This window comes from Peromyscus leucopus, chromosome 18 (assembly GCF_004664715.2).
Source record: "Peromyscus leucopus breed LL Stock chromosome 18, UCI_PerLeu_2.1, whole genome shotgun sequence".
Lineage (NCBI taxonomy): Eukaryota > Metazoa > Chordata > Mammalia > Rodentia > Cricetidae > Peromyscus > Peromyscus leucopus.
This window is the reverse complement of record NC_051078.1, coordinates 22,405,940-22,423,587: the sequence shown is the minus strand read 5'-3', so window position 1 is coordinate 22,423,587 and position 17,648 is coordinate 22,405,940. Positions and strand designations below refer to the sequence as shown.

General features: G+C 38.2%; 1 protein-coding gene across 3 annotated transcripts in view; it reads right to left on the bottom strand.

Moving 5' to 3' along the window:
- Positions 1–17,648, bottom strand: part of Otogl (otogelin like) — a 146,168-nt gene that overhangs the window by 56,143 nt on the left and 72,377 nt on the right. For 2 of the 3 annotated variants that reach the window (XM_028873093.2, XM_028873094.2), the window contains exons 26-28: positions 7,610–7,744; positions 2,342–2,491; positions 439–558 (exon numbers count right to left, since the gene is read on the bottom strand). In XM_028873093.2, coding sequence (XP_028728926.2) covers positions 439–558; positions 2,342–2,491; positions 7,610–7,744 — 405 coding nt within the window. The remainder of the gene's footprint in view (positions 1–438; positions 559–2,341; positions 2,492–7,609; positions 7,745–17,648) is intronic. The other variant, XM_037196783.1, reaches the window with a different exon arrangement.

Here is a 17,648-nt window from a genome sequence, read left to right as displayed (position 1 = left end):
GGTAAATTTTCCATGTCACATACTAACTTAACATTAAAATTCCTCAAAGGCAGAGACTATGATATTCATATTGTGTCTATATTATAGCAAGAAAATTATATTAGACAAAATCTACTGAATGAATGTAGAGCAGAAGGTATTTTGCTATGCTTGCAAAGATATGAGAGATGGTATATGTTTCAATGTCACCTTTGCTACTCTCTGAACACATAATCTGTATCAGACAAATCATTTAACCTCCTTGAGACACAATCTTTCTATCAGTAGTGTGGAGACAATAACTTTTGCAAAGTAAAGTTGTCATAATAATTGCATAGAAAAGTAACTGTGGAAGTTCATCAACTATACATTATTATAAAAACACTATATGAAAAATAAGTAATTTGACTGTTTTGGAATAGTCTTTTGTTTGTTCTAAATTCCATATCTGTAACTTACCTGACCTAAGGCCCAACTGTCTCCAAACACCTGGGCATTTCTCACTTCCAGGTTATTAGATGTGGTCATATCATTTGAAGTACATTTGTCAAAGTTCCCACACAATCCTGCCAGCTTGTTCTACAGTAATAAAATTATTATTAAATATTTTATGTTTATTTTGAGACTCACATGTATTAAAACTTGAAAGATTTAAGATATATAAAGGACATTCATAGAAATAATTTTTTAAAATGTCTTAATAAAATAAAAAAATCAATTTAATTTTATTTATAATATGTAACAGGCCCCAAATATTTTACCAATCTCCAAGAACTATCTATCCACACTTACTATAACATCTTAGAATTGATATTTCTAACAATGTAAATAGGAAGGTATATACTGAGGTATATTAATATATGTGCATATAATATATACTGATATGTATGTCTTGTATATAAGCATAAATAATTTTTATAAAGAAAAACCTACTTTATATATTAAAGATTTTGTAACAGGCTGGGTGGTGGTGGCACATGCCTTTAATCCCAGCACTCAGGAGGCAGAGGCAGGTGGATCTCTGTGGGTTGGAGGCCAGCCTGGTCTACAGAGTGAGTTTCAGGAAAGGCGCAAAGCTACACAGAGAAACCCTGTCTCAAAAAAAAAAAAAAAGATTCTGTAACAGTATAAATGTTGAAACAATAAAGCTAACTTAGGTCAGTACAGATTCTGAAATGACAAATGCAGTGTCAATGGGAACTATTCACATCAGTACTGAACAACAGATTTTCTCAAAATACTGTGAGAAAATTTACTTTTAGAGGCAGGATCCTCTAAGACTTTCAAAAATCGATGATATTCCAATAATAATGGAACTCCTGCTTAAAACCTTGAATTGATGCTCCTTGAACTCATTCTTCAATATTAATGCGTGGAATGCAACCCTTTAAAGTAACATGGACAGATTTCTTATCTCCAGAAAAGCAGACAGTGTATCGAAACTGTGTTAGAAACTGCATCTGTCCAAGAACAGTTACCATTTCCACCCATGGGTAAACAAATCCCATGGGTACATCCATACCACAGTTACAATAGTACTATAAGGGGAAAATACTAATTCATGCCATACGAATGAATTTTATATTTATTTTGCCAAGTCAAAGATGAGAGATCTCAAAAACTACTAAAATTCCATTTATATGCTATTTGTGGAAGGAAAAACAATGGACATTGAAACAGTGGAAGTAGAATGATATTTCTCCAGATTGTGGAGGTAAGACTTGGCAATAATGGAGAAGCCTGCATGAAAAGCGGGCGTTGGTAGGCTTGTTTTGTAAAGAACTACAGTATTAGATCAAGACTCCATATGGTTTTCCAAATCCATGGAGCTGTAAAGGTAATTTTAATGTTCCTTTCTACTACTCACTTACTACCACAATTGTATACTGTGTGTGAATTTATTTTAAAAAGCTACAATATGAAGCAAAATAGAGAAAACGGAATAGTACAATAAGTGAATCTTTTTAAAAAAAACTCACATAGCAAAACTCAAGGGAGGAGAAAGAAGGAAAATGCATGAAGCAACAACAGATCATGTGATGTTAAAGTGAAAAAGAACTAGATGAGATTAGCCTGTGTTATACCAATTCATAGTCTATTCCTTTCTATTGCTAAGCAGCATTCTGCTACACCACTTGTACAACTGTACCCCAATTTCTGAAGTCCTTCACGTAGTATATTAAAGCTAATTTTGAAAACATCACTTAACTCAAAAACAGCTCTCGGTAGTTTATTTAAAAAAAAAGAAATCATTTAAAATTAAATTTGCCTAACAATTTGTTCAATCGTTCTTTTCTTTAAACGTGAAAAGATAAACACAGTTCCATTCATTGCATCCCATTTAGGGGGTAGGTCGCCCTACCTTCCACTGTGGCCCAACTTTGATGTGGATGGTTGTCTTCTCGTCCCACAGAATGGTGATATCTTCCTCTGGAAAGTACACTACGATGTAGTGCCCAGCCTTCCACAGCTGGTATGCAGGTTCGCTTTCCAGGAAGAAACCTGATCGCTTCTTGAAAAAGAATAAAATGTCTGAGGGTGAATGTCACACTCTCTAACCAAAGGAGGGGACACATTAATGCCTTCCAATAATTACCTAAGATGATTGCTTGCCTTGTTTTGTTTTAATTCTCTAATACAAAAATGAATGTATTAAATAAACTGGTGTCCATATGAAAACTAGAAGATGGACTCCACAAGAGACCGTGGGGAAGGTAAAAGATAATCCAGTGACAACAGAAGGAAGAGAAAGAGAATGGATGCACAGAATAGGAGGGGGCAATGAATACAAAAGGTTGAGGAGGAAAATGCATGTTCTTCCCTTCAAAAGAAAAAGGTATCCGCGTGTATGAGTCGAAGCATTTGAATACAGCATAAAATTGGCCTTCTAATGTTATTAAACTCTTTAATGAAATACAGAATTGTTATATTTGGCAAAAAAACACAGTGCTTTCACAGTCCAGTGAAAATTTTCTAGATTAAAAAGTTTGATAACTGAGGGCTAAGGAGGTGGCTTAGAAGTTAAGAGCACTGGCTGCTCCTCCAAATATCCCGAGTTCAATTCCCAACAACCACATGGTGGCTCACAACCATCTAGAATAGGATCTAATGCCATCTTCTGGTGTGCAGGCAGAACACTATATACATAATAAATAAACCTTTATTTAAAAAAAAAAGTTTGATAACTGAAAAGAGAAAGCACAATACATATATATGTATACATGCACATATATACATATATGTGCATACACAGAAGTGTATGTGTATGGGAAAGTGACAGGGGTAGGGACAGACAGAGAGAGGAGAGATGAATTACCATCAAAGAGACTTTAGAAGAATTACAAGGGGGAGGTATTAAACTTGGAAAAGAATCGATATAGAAAGGAACAGGAAGCTGTAATGACAATGGAGAAGAAATGAGGACAGAAACAGAAGGGATGGCCTAAACAAAGGCTTGGGGCCAGGGCCATCCAAGACACATTCAGGTCTAAGAAAAGAAGTAAAGGGCTGAAGCATGGATACCATGACAAAGCCAAGCCTAAGGCCTCAGCACCCAAGTAGCTCTAACAAAGTAACTATCATATGTGCAAAATACAGTAATAAAGGCTTTGATCATGGAAGTAATTACCTATGCTTTGGAAACTGAAAGGAAATAATTTGCAAACTAGAAATGGTAAGAGGGATTAGATGGGAAATACATTGGGAAACAAGAGTACCTATAATTATGACCATAGCCATGAATTGAGCTTATAAAATGATCTTGAAAACACATGGTTATATTAATGAGAACAAAACTGATTTATCCAGAAGAAAACAAAAACTGGGAACAGGAAAGCTTTCATCCATTTTTCTTCAATATAACTAAGTGTAGTGGGAGAATGCCATACGGAAGTGGTGTTTAAGTGAACATTTCAAAGGATAGGTGAATAGACTTAATCATATTTATAAGGTGTTTTCCATCTCCTATACCAAGATAATGCTTATAACTATATTGTACATAGCAGATATAGCCATCCATATTGTTAACTGTCTTTACCTAGCCTCAAATTCTTCTTCTCCTCAATCATCTATTCTCGCTGGCTAAGCTAGTCAAGTTATTGTTTGAACCATCTCAAATCTACATACTTGACATTCCTCCTGCCCCCAAGTATGGCATAACTGCTTTATTCCCTTTTTGATTCAAATGTTTCCTCCATCAGGATGCCACACACTATCTCTCACTCCCAAATAAACTGACTTATTTGGCCCACACTTAGAGTTTTAATGCTCTGTAGCTTCCATATTGAAATCAAGTTTACTTTTGAGTCTATGATTCATGAGTCAAGTCCAGCAGGATAAAGATCATGCATCTGTGCCATGGCATCCTGACTCACATGCATCCTATGTCTTGCATTTCCCACCTCTCAGTACTGCTTTTCAGTTTCTTGCTTCTTGGCCTCTGCTTGGGGACCACTGCTATACTTCATCCACAGCATAGAGTCAGGACAAGGTCAGGTTGAGCAGGGAACCAAGAACTAAGAGTGACATGATGATGCCCTCCACACTAGGAAGGTCTGCAATCACCATGGAAGGACATCAGTGCCCAAAAGAGCACCTATTAAATGGATAGAAAAATATCCTGACAAAAGAAACCAAGAGGGAAAACAGATTCTTCCCCCCACCCCACCCCCAAGGATCCTACATTTTCATTTGATGGAGGCACCACAATTTGTATAACCTGCTATGCCCCCAAATTACTTGGTCATGACATCAACTTTTATCTTCATTATAGTTTCCAATAGTTTTTTGTTGCCTGACATGTCTTTATCAACTCTCTCCATCTCAGCAGTCTAGTTTTAAATCAGTGGCTCTAGATCAAAAGCACGCCCTTTCTATTTGCCATCAGATACAAAATACTCGTCTCATTAGGTAAGGCAGCCTGCGACAAGAACGTCCTTCCTAATCAAAAGAAAGGACTGCGCTCCTTGCTTTTCAGTTCATCAGCTAATGCCTTTCCTTCTAAAAGAGTCAGTAATGAACTGTCCAACGTAGCAACCTGTGCTTTAGCACGCCAAACACAATTGAATGACGTTAGAAAGATAAGGCAGAAATGGAGAGAATTAAAGCATTTCTGAGTACAGCTCGGGTCAATTTGTAAAAGGTTTTTAACTGGCATATTTGATTGACTTACAATTGTGCATTTATATGAAGAGCAGAGGGTTGTTTATTCATTTCCGGGGATGATCAGTCCATTAGTTATGAAGTAAATGGCACTTGCTATATCTTCACTTATGATCTCCCAGAAAGACATTTTAGCTGGGAACTTGTTGGGATCAAACTATTCTTGTGACTTTTCTTCGTCTTACTTCATTCCTCACAATCTAAATAAAGGAGATCCATCAACACCTGTGTACAGGTGAAAATTGGAGGCTGGGAGTTACACAGAGCTGTAATTACCACTTCAGAAATGTGCCAAATTGCCTTTACATGAGCATTTAACCAATTTCTCTCCTTTTGAAAAAGCATCCTTGATCAGAGAGAGACCTTCACCTATAAATGAATACCCAGCTAATGGCTAAGCTGAACATTTGTAATTACCTAAAATAGATGTCAACATGACTGTAGAAGCCGTTTCGTCTTGTCTGATTGCTGTGTGGCTACTCTTGATGTTTCTACCTGAAACACAAGGTTCTCAAACTGCAGTTGAAGATTTTGGGGATACGATTGAAAACCAAAGTAGCAAAAATGTCAAAAAGTACTTCAGGGGCACAACGGATTACGTAAATCATAGGCCCTGTCCAAATGAAAAAAGCACAGCCTTTGTTTAAAACTGAGAAATATGCCTCTTTTTAGCAGAGAGGGTTCATGTTTTCTCTTGACCTGCCATGTCTTTTCACCTTTACCTATTCGGGTGCCAGAGGCAGAATACAGAAACTAGCCCTTTCAGCAAATGTCCCAGATGACTTTCAAGAAAATGAGTTTCAGAGAAAACTTAGGAAAACGGTGTTCTGAGGATTCTGTTTGAAAGGGTGACCTTTAAAAGACCATTGTCAGATCATACACTCCAAAGCTCCAAATTCATTGCCTTTGAAATGAAGCTCATGGGACTTGTGTCATCTAGGGGCTTCTGGTCTGAGTCTAGAACCCTTGGCAGCCACTCTTGTTCTCACGCCTTCCAGAATCTCAGCCACACCCTTGCCCTATCATCCCAGGAACTTTGCTTTAACCTAAGCCAATTGCTACTACCAACCATGACATTTTGTCTTCCGATTCTGCTCCTTTGAGTGTGATCATTTTCTGCAATGCTCTTTCTCCCTCTCCATCTAACTATATTCATGTATCCATCACCTATAATCTTCATTCATCTTTTCTTATGTGGTTTAGTTCAGATTATGTCTCTTAATAAAAATAAGGACGATAAGGGGAAGGGGGGGCTCAGCTCTTAAAATTCATTTTTCCATACTTCCATTACAATCTCCACAGGACTGAAGAAGGTGGTTTTGTAGTCATGCTGAGGGGAAGTTGAAGTTTGAGAAGTTCCAAAAACCTTGCTAGAGTCGCACAGCAAGCAGGTGATGCGCGGATGCTAAATCAGTTCTGAGTGACTCTCAAATCTATGCTCCAAATTTCTTTGAAAATTTAGGGTTGCTTCAGTGGTTTTTCCCAGGAGTTCTTCTAGGAGCCTATGGAGACCCTGGCATATCACATCTCACTGTCTGATCTTATTTTCCTTAGAGAATCATTATTCACTTAAGTACATTACTTAAAGGCAAGTGGTATCTTTTCACTATTACAGTCTAAAAATTGAACACAAGTTTTAGTATACTGTGGACATATCGATGAATCAGTAAATAAGTAGGTGAATGAAAAAAAATGATTCCATCTTTTAATTGGACAAATTTCTGGTATGCAAGAATAAGTGAAAGACACAATGACCTTACTTCATCCGTTGCTGATAGATACATAGGAAGACAGATAAACACACAAGGAATTTGATCTAACAGGGTCTTTGAGAGCATCCTGAGAAGTTTCACAAAGGAGATGGGACATACTGTACAGAATGTGTTTTCATAAGTCACTTTTTTCTAAAGTTACAGAGGAGAGTAAAAAGAATCAAGAACATGTAAATAACTGGAAAATGATTCAACTTCTGGGATATGGGATTGAAAAAGAAAACCCTGAGAGGTGAGGCAAGAATGAGAGACAACAGCCTAATTAGTAAGAACCCAGCAGAGCAGCAGAAACACATCTGAAAATTTTTGAAGTACAGCAGACATAGGAAGCCAGATTTCCATATGGGGAAAGCCAGTGTTGCTACAGTGGGTGAAATGAAATAAAGGTGGGGGCTTAGTTGGAATATTAGGAAGACAGATTGGAGGCTACTGGAGGAACTCACATAACAGATGTTGGTTCTCAAAACCAGAATGCTGATCATGGTAAGGAAAAATAGCTATAATTGAAAAATGACAATAGGCAATATAAGCAGAAGATGCAAGCAGTATATGGCTTAGCAAAAACCCACACAAAATAACAAAGAAAACGATCTAGACCTTCTAACAACATATATTCAGAGTTATCCAAAACATTTCTAGTCTGTTTTCTCTATCAATAGTATAAGTTAGGATTATCATAAAGGAAAGAATTCACTAACCTGTTTGTAAGGAGCATCATTGAGGTAGATTTCAGTGTCCCCAATGGATATCAAAACACTTTTAGAACAAACAATATCATTGTCAAAGCATTTCTTGTTCTGGGCAATCACAGATATATCAGAATCATCTGTACTCTGAAATATGTCAAGAACATTTTATTGGCACAAATGTATATTATATATAAATAGTAGTTACTTTTATTATTCAAGGCAACCAAGATTTATGGTGTCTTACATTATAAATTGAAAAAGATCATACCATTAAGGCAAAAATAAAAATTATACTTAGCTGAAAATGAAAAAATATTCTATTGAAATATCACAGTCTTTAAATAATTAGCCTAATATGGTTTTTTGTTGTTTTTTTTTTTGTTTTTTTTTTTTTTTTTGTTTTGTTTTTGGTTTTTCGAGACAGGGTTTCTCTGTGTAGCTTTGCGCCTTTCCTGGGACTCACTTGGTAGCCTAGGCTGGCCTCGAACTCACAGAGATCCGCCTGCCTCTGCTTCCCGAGTGCTGGGATTAAAGGCGTGCGCCACCACCACCACCACCGCCCGGCCTAGCCTAATATGTTTTAAATGTTTGTTCTAGAAAAGCTTTTTAGGTCCATCATAGCTCCAATGGTCAACTACTATCATTCCCTTTATCATATATGACCACTAATATAATAAGTCACTTAGAGATATTTGACCTACTTTCATTTTTAGAAAACATATATTTTCATTTATCTTAGGGAATTTTCTGGGCTGGTTACTACCTCCAAGGATGAACTGAAGCACTTGCAAATTTGTGCTATGTATTAGCAGACAAAATAAAGCATTTTATTTGAGGGTTTGCTTTGAACTTGATGGTGTCTTGTGTAATTCCTGTAACACTTGGAATTGATTTTTATTGAAAAACGGCATTGTACGGTGGAAGAAAACTGTCTATCTGGAAGAAAACTTTTTAAACATTAAAAGTTATTGTAAGTCAAAACATTGGAATATGAACATGCTGAGACAGACATGGATGGCTTCATCAAAGGCAGCTGGATAGTGGAGATTTGGTCTCTATATTCAGACTCTTGGACCTCACATTCTCTCATATCCATTCACTTAGTATCATTGTGCAAGTGTTCATAGCCCATCCCCCAAGAACTCACCAAGTTATAGTGGGATTACAGCACTTCCTTCCCCCCCAACACACTTCAATTACAGCAGTGTGGGAAAACTACATGTCACACAGCCCTGATGAGGACAGTGTAGAGCTCTGGCTGGTGATGCCTGCTGGATCTGATGCACAGGTGTACAAGTGAGAGCTCAACCTTGGGCTGTTGGTGGCTCTCAGGACAATCCTCATAATCAGCTGTCTCACTAGAGTGTCCAGGAGGTCCCTTGGTGTCAGCATTGTGTGTGCACCTGTTCCAGTCTATGTGTCAAACATTCCTTCCCCACCCTACATATATATGCCTCATGTACAGCAGGCACAATATTCCAGTGAATCACTTCTTGATATGTGCTCATGTATCAGAGTTCAACCTACAGCTATCCTTTCAAGCAATAAGAACCATCAACCTTAAGCAATGTCATAGGCCACCATTGGACAGTGACACTGTCCTGTTGTTAACTGGCTAGGTCAGGACTAGTCATCAGTGTTGTGCCTCAATTTCCTGTGGCTGGTTAGGAGTACTCTGAGAGACGTGGGACTTAAGTTTATCTTGTTGAAATAATCCCATAAAAGTTGAGAGAGAAAATACTGAGACCACAGTGTTTTCCTTCAGTTGTGATCTCACTGACTTTCCCGTGGAAGCCACTGCCATGGTGGTAAACTAGCTCTGAGTGCCGTTTCTGGGATGACACTGATCTGAATGCACAATCAAGGGTGTCATGAAAAATTGAAGTGACACTTTCATGGGCTTCCTGCTTCAGTGAGTTAAAAAGCTCCTGCTTCTAGGTGGTTCTTTTGTATTTGCAATCCAAGAGAGATTCCGCGGTCTCCCAGCTCCATTTTTAAAATTTCACATATGGATACTGTATTTTACATCATTTCCCCCTTTTATCTTCTCTCCAACTACACTTTCACCCTCCTCAACTCTCACTCTCAAATTAACTTCCTTTTTCTTATTATCTTTGCACACACATAAAGCACATACATGCACACACACACACACACACACACACACACTAGGTTTACAGTCCCAAGCTTGAATTTCTGCCTAATGGTCAGGTCTTGAGTCCAGTTGGACAGCTGTTGGTTACCACCAAGATATAAATGCCACTGTTGCCCCTTTGGGGATAGCTTGCTATGCTGTTCATTGCTGTGGTTCATAGACATCACAGCATGGTGGACAAGGGGTTATTGATGGATTTTTCTTCCTTGGCAGCTTGCATAGCACCTTCCCATACTATGAAAGCGAGTCCTCTGGGAGGAGGCTTTTGAATCAACGTAGCTCAATTCCTCTAAGTCTGATGTCATAAGACTTTATTGCTAACGAAGTCATTTTTTTAAAAGATCCCATCACCATGGAGTTGACAGCTGAGTGACTCTAGACCCCACTGCCCTCCCAACAGGGCTCACTCTGGAAACCCGCCCCAAGAGTCACTGGACTACATGTTGAGCTATGGCCTGCAGAATACCACTAGCTGGCGAGAAGAGCTTCAAATTGGAATCATGCATTTTGAGAGAGGTAGAAATCTGAGCTAAGATGTAGTCTAGAGTGCACCACACATATAGGCCTGCACCTACATGACGGATTGGACAAGGGCAGACCTGCCCCCATGCTCATGCAAGGGATGTACAAAGAAGTTGCATCCTCGAACAGTTCCTTTCCTTCTTTTTTATTTTTCTCTTATTTAATATCTATTTTCAACCTAGTGGATCAGCTTTGTCTTGTACTATCCTATTTTCCTTTGGCTTCTGAATAGGTTCTCCCAGAGAACAGAAGCGGGCCTGAAGTTGGAGGTCTCCCTTCCTCAACCTCCAAGTGCTGAGACTGTTTTAGGTGCTCAGTCCACATTTCTCCCTCTTTCTCTTTCCATGAAGCAGCCCTAAATTCTCCCTTTGCCTTTACTGTTTCCCCTTCATTTACTTTTCCCTTCTCGATTTGTTATCATGATTACTAGTCTCACCCTGCTTATTTCCTTTCTCTCCATACCTTCAGTGACTGATGTTGTATTAGACACCACACTGCCAAGTCATAGTACACTGTCCAACATAGTCAGTCATTCTTCACAAATAAGGTAGAAAAAATCCATGATGATCACAAACTAAGGAGATACATGATCAAAAATCTATCACCACAGAAAGTGTGGGAAGGAATTCTATACACTGAAGCAAAAGATAAACACATCCATCAGGTCACAAGGTAAAAATAATAATCAGTGACACTAGAATAAGAAATAAGCAATGTGGGTTAAGAATGTGCCAGCGCTATAAAAACAACTAATAGGCAGGAATTTATATACCTCCCTCAATAGTAACCCTAACTATTATTCTCTTAGTTCTCTAATTTAAAAGGCATAGACTACGAAGGTGGATTCTAAAACTGGACTTATCTAACCCGTAGCTATAAGAAATGGACCTCACTGGAAAAGAGAAACATGTAGCGTTAGAGTGAAAGGAATGAAAAATGTTCCAAGCAAATGTAACCAGAAAGCAAGCAGCTATAGCAATACCAATATCCAACACATTAGATTCCAAACTGAAATTAGTCAAAAGACATGAAGAAAGTCAATTTATGTTTTACAGTTCTAAACACATATGTGTTATACACTGCTGTATGTAAATAGATTGCTCCAACACAGGAACAGTGAGTGGCTACAATACTCACTTTCACAGACCACAGGTAATCCAGACAAATCCAGACAAAAAAATGTCAGAAGTTTAGTTCCATGAAAGAACAAATGAATTCAGCAAACATCTATATTATTCCAACTAATCATTGTAGAATACACATTCTTCTCACTAGCCCATGGAAATTTCTTGTTTAAAATATTCTGGAAAATATCTTAGGACAAAAAAAACAAGTCTTGACAAACATAAGACAATGTAAATAATTTCTGGGATTCCATCTAGCAGCGGTGAAATAAAACTGAAAATGATGAGCAAAAACAACTGCAGAACATGCACAGACTTGTGGGAACTAAGTGACGTGGTACCTGATGATGATCAGTGAAGAAATCAGAGGAAGTTCCTAAATTCGTCGAATCAAATGAAAACAGTAACATGAATAACATCTTAAAAAATAAATAACAAAATGCTGCCAGGCCACCGCACACCTTTAATCCCAGCACTCGAGAGGCAGAGCCAAGAGGATCTCTGTGAGTTCGAGGACAGCCTGGGCTACAGAACGAGATCCAGGACAGGCACCAAAACTACACCGAAAAACCCTGTCTCGAAAAACCAAAATAAAATAAAATGCCTGTTAATCAAGTTAACCGAGGGAATAAAGGAATTCGACAATGAAAATTTTTAAACAACTGAAGAAATTGAAGAGGATTCTAGAAGTTTTGAAATTCCTTTGCTCATAGATCGATAGAATTAATATAATGAAAATGGCTATGTGTCCAAAAGCAATCTTGCAGATTCAACATAATTCCCATCAAAATCCCAATGGCATTCTTCATAAAAATAGAAAAAGCCATACTAAATTAAATATGAAAGCACAAAATACTTTGGTAGCCAGTGCAGTTCTGAACAAAAAGAATTATGCTGGGCTTAAAACAACTCTTGATTTCAAGTTATACTACACAGTCATAGAAAAAAAAACAACAGTATGGTATTGATACAAAACAGATATGTAGATCACTGTAGCAGATAAACAGAATTAAATCCACACAGCAAAAACTAACTTTCTTTGACAAAGTTCTCAAAAACATACACTGGAGAAAAGAGGCTCTTTCCCCCCCCCCCCCCCCATTTTTCGAGACAGGGTTTCTCTGTGTAGCTTTGCGCCTTTCCTGGAACTCGCTTTGGAGACCAGGCTGGCCTCGAACTCACAGAGATTTGCCTGCCTCTGCCTCCCAAGTGCTGGGATTAAAGGTGTGCGCCACCACCGCCAGGCTAAGAGGCTCTTTTTAACAAATGGTTCTGAGGAATTTGAACATTCAAATGCAGAAGAGTAAAACTAGAACCCTTTCTCGCACCTTGTAAAAAAAAAAAAAAAAAAAAAAAATTCAAATGGATCCATGACCAAAGCATAGGACCTGAAACTCTGAAGCTATCAAGAAAAAACACTCTAAGATAGCACAGATGTAAGTGATTTCTGAAAAGTATTCCAATAGCTCGTGGAATAATACTAAGAATGGAAAAATTAAAATACATAAGATTTAAAAGCTTATTCACAGCAAAGAAATCAAAGCAAAGAAACAGTCAACAGAATGGGAGAAAGTCTTTGCTAAGCTAAACGTATGACAGAAAATTAAGAGTATAAAAAGAGCAAAATAAATAAATACTAAAACCCACATTATATGGTCAATAAATGGGCTAATGAGATTAAGAGACAATTTTCAAAAGATGAAATACAAATGGAAAAAAGTACTCAACATCCTTAGCCACCAGAAAATGCAAACTAAAATTATATTAAGATTCCAACTCAACCCAGTCAGAATGGCTATCATCAAGAAAGCATCTGACAGAAGATAATGACAAAGAGAAGGACAAAGGGGAAACTTTCTAGACATGGAAGGGGATATAAACTGGTCAAGGCACCTGGAAAATATATGAAAGTTCATCAAAAATACTAAAACTAGCTCTTCTAGGTGATACAACTGTACCCCTTCTGTATACCCCTGGAGGACTCCAAATCAACGCGCACACACACACACACACACACACACACACACACACACACACACACACACACAGATGCAGCACTATTCCCAAGAGCCAACTTTTAGACTCAGCCTGGGCTTCCATCAGCAGACAAATAAAATGTGAAGTGCACACACATGCATGCGCAGGAGTTTTACTCAGCCACAAGAAGAACAAAAATATCGTCACCTGTTAGAAAGTGAATGCAATGGTAGATCTTCACTACTGAGTAAAACAAGTGAGGCATACAAATAGGTATTGTCTCTCACCTGTGGATCCTAGGTTTTACATAGATGCCTTAAACCATTTACGCGCACACACACATGTATGTATGCACTCACACCCATTCACCATACACACACGTACAACACATGCACATACACAAACACACGTGTGCATGCGCACACCCACAGGCACATGAGGTGACAGATAAAGGGCTACTAGAAGAAGTAGATTAGCAGAGGTTAGAAGGGCTCCCCATCAAGATGGTCAAAGTATGCGGTACACTTGCAAAATTTCTTTTATGAAAATCAGCACTGTGAACAAAGACTATACATTGATTTAATAAAACAACTTTTTTTTAAAAGAGGGACAAATTGATTCCAAGGTCACTTATTTTATAAACTGCAAAGACAGAATTGTGAATCTTGATTTGTTCTTGTTTGTTTCGGTTTTGACAATGCCACGAGTAATGAAGTTCCTAATAGTTCTAGAAATGGTTGAAGAGAAAAGCCCAACTTGTAATGACTCCCTCATTCCAGAGAACATCACTGAACCATGCACACCTAAATCTACGCTTTACTGAACCCCTTTCCTTCCTGACTCACACTTAGCACATCCTCGGCAGCGTCCAAGTTCCTCAGTCCATGTGCTTTTGTGGATGAATTTCCAAAGTGGCCCTTCTCTTTCCAAGAGTCAAAACTTTTGATTCCTAGCCCTTTCCTTAACTTCAATGGTGAGGATTTCATCAAAAGGAAAAGATAGGTCTCTTTCTATCTTTGATTTGATAGATACACTCGTGGTATCTGTTCTCGACTGAGAAGTGGGGTGCAATGATGAATGTAAGTAGAGATGGACCTGAGTTCATTGAAACCTTAGGTTGGGGTGGGACATTATCATGTCATCTCAAAAATTTCAAAGCATCACATCAGGTTCCCGAATGTTTTATTTAGAGCGAGATGAGGGTTTGTTTTCCTAATGATGAAAGTGTTATTAAAAGCGTATGGATTTTCATGTTAAATTCTCTACGCACAGATTTTGACATTGCTAGCAATAGGAGCCCTAAATCAATATATTTCCTCGTTGGGCTGAATTATTCTTGGCTGGTTGGTAATTACAGCAGCAGTGCCTACAGGAGAGGGTTTAGTGAACAGTGCTGACAGAGTAATTAATGTGTCTGTGTGAGTCACTTCTCCTTGATGGGTGCTGCGAGCTCCTGGCTTTTTCCTGAACAGTCCTTCTGCACAGCATTGCCTGAACTTTGAAAAGCAGCATAATAAGCACCATTAAGATGATTATAGCATTGTTCTACTAAAAAAAATTAATGCCACACTTTTATGTTTTTTATGAATGGTTTTCAAAGCAGAGGAGAGTACATAATGCAGGGTTTTGTTTGGTCTTCCTCTTGGGAAGAGATGTTTAGATGAAAAGGCGAGAAAAAGAGGGCTACAAGGCTTCTATTACAATTACACTTCTGTTACTGTGAATCAAAGTATCTCAGTGTTAGCGCTGTTCTTCATATTGAATCAGAAATGTCAAGAAATATTCTATATTACACGGCCTGCCTCCTCACACCCTGCTCTGCTGACAGAAATCTGAAAGAGTAGCTATGCTAAGAGTTATGTGTCTATAATCCCCACTCTTCATCTACTTCAAGTTAATATTAGGTTTGGAAATAATGTGGCAGAGTTACTAGGCAACGCAGGAACAATTACAAAGCTCGATGGAAAAAGGTCAATGTCAAGGCTCTTTTTTTCTCTCCCTTCTGAAAGCTCTGATAGACAATAGTCCTCCAAATGATTCCAAAACTCAACCTGTCAGCACCTTTCAAAGGAGAACAGTATTGTGTTTGACAGGCCACTGTCAACACCTGTCCCATATAAGCCTGCACCCCCTTTAAGGTGAACCATTCCACACAAAGTCCCTGCTGACAGCTACCTATGAATCAACAAATAATAAAGCAGGGTTTTGTAGCTGCAAGATGTTAGGAAATCGTGGCAATGTAGAACTTCACGAGAGCAACACACATAAAAACATGGAACCCATAAGAGCCAGCGTCTTAAGACACCTGGAGAAAAGAGGTACAAAAGTAGACCAGGTGATGAGAAACAGAGGACCAGAAATCAGAAGAGTTGCCAGAAGACAAGAGTGACTTCAAAAGCAAAGTAGGATGAAAACTAAAAAGGTTTAGAGGAGGCTGCTCAGTCGGTAGAGTGTTTTCTGTATGAGGACTGGAGTTTGGTTAGTAAATCCCTATTAAAAAAAAAAAAAAGCCCGGCACAGTACAGTAGCATGTATTTACATTTTTGGTTCTTAGGAAGCAGAGAAATAAATTCCTGGAGCACAATAGCTATTCAGGAGAGCCAAAGTTTTTATCTCAGTTTCAATGAGAGGGCCCTGTCACAAAGTATACACCAGGAAAATATCCAATATCTGCTTCTGGCTACTACATACCCACATGTACACACACACACACACACACACACACACACTCCAAAAAAACCCTTAAGTGATTTCACATCTAAGTAATTATTGTCTTTTCTTCATAGTTTCATATGTTTAATAATAATAATAATAATAATAATAATAACAATAATAATCTCCCTATGACCTGTAGTTGGAAGTTTTTCTGTGTCCTGCCTGGTCCACAGCCACTCAAACTCAAGTAAACACACAGAAGCTTATATTAATTAAAACTGCTCAGCCATTAGCTCAGGCTTACTACTGACTAGTTCTTACACTTAAACTCAACCTATTTCTGTTAATCTATATGTTGCCATGTTTTCTGTAGCTTTACCTGTGTGCCACTACATGCTGTGATCCCTGGATAGTGGGCTGGCATCTCCTCACTCAGCCTTCCTCTTCCCAGAATTCTCCTTGTCTGCTTATCCCATCTATATTTCCTACCTGGCTACTGGCCAATCAGCATTTTATTAAACCAGTGTACAAAAGCACTATCCCATAGCAATTACCCAAGGTTCAAATGAAGCTAGGCCCACATTAATTTCTGTTCATCATTGTACCCCAATTTCTCAGTCTACGACTGACATTTAGAAAACACACAGGGCATAACTGATGTGAAAACTTAGGCAACGTTTAGAAATTTCAGAGTGATGAAATCAGAAAGCTCTCGGGGGTTAAAGAAACTAGTAACATTTAAAGGATCTGCTAAGGAGAACATTGAAATCCTAATCTAAGACAAGTTATGAGGTCTAACAGGTCCTGCTACTTGCTCTGGGTTCACAGAATTAGAGTTCAACTCTGAAATCTGAGAAATAAAATATTACACCTCCTGATTTTGTGAGTTTGTGGCATAGGTCACAATGCTGGAAGTTTTGGGTTTTGTGGAGTTTCTTTTTTCATAAATCATATCTTGCCTCACAAAATACAGTTATGACCTTCTCTCTAAATCTGTCTCAAGGCACAAAAAATAACATGCTATGTACTGTTGGGGTAAAAAAAAATCTAAAATCAATAAAGTAACAGAGTATTTTAATTGTGGAATTCTAACAAGTATTTATTCATTATTATTATAGCAAGTGAGATACCTGGAATTGGGTTGTATTAAGAAAACATTCAGTCTAATCATGACCAAAATCAAACCTAACTTCCTTCAATGGTGAGACCTAACTTCCTTCAATGGTAAGGTCAAGGAACAGTGTACCTTTAAAATAAAAGTGTTAATTTTTAAAAGTCCAGGCATGAAATAAAAGTGGATACTTTATGAATTAGATTACCAGATCCTCCTTAGGACCCAAAGAAACTCAAGGTAAGTTTGACCAAGGGTCAAAGCATTGCAGTCTCCAAAGATAAGGCCTGGGTGCAATCAATGCAAGGATGGAGAGCTGGCTGACAGGAAAAAGTGAAGTTGTTCTTCAGAGGCTCCCTTGACCCTAGAGCTCCCCAGTCAGAGGGTGCCCAGCTGCCACCCTCCCCTCTCAAAAGAAGCACAGTATTTCCAGAAGGAAGACTGTGCCATGGGAAGTCTTGGCACATGGTGTGAGCATAAACAAATATTATCACTAAAAAAAGT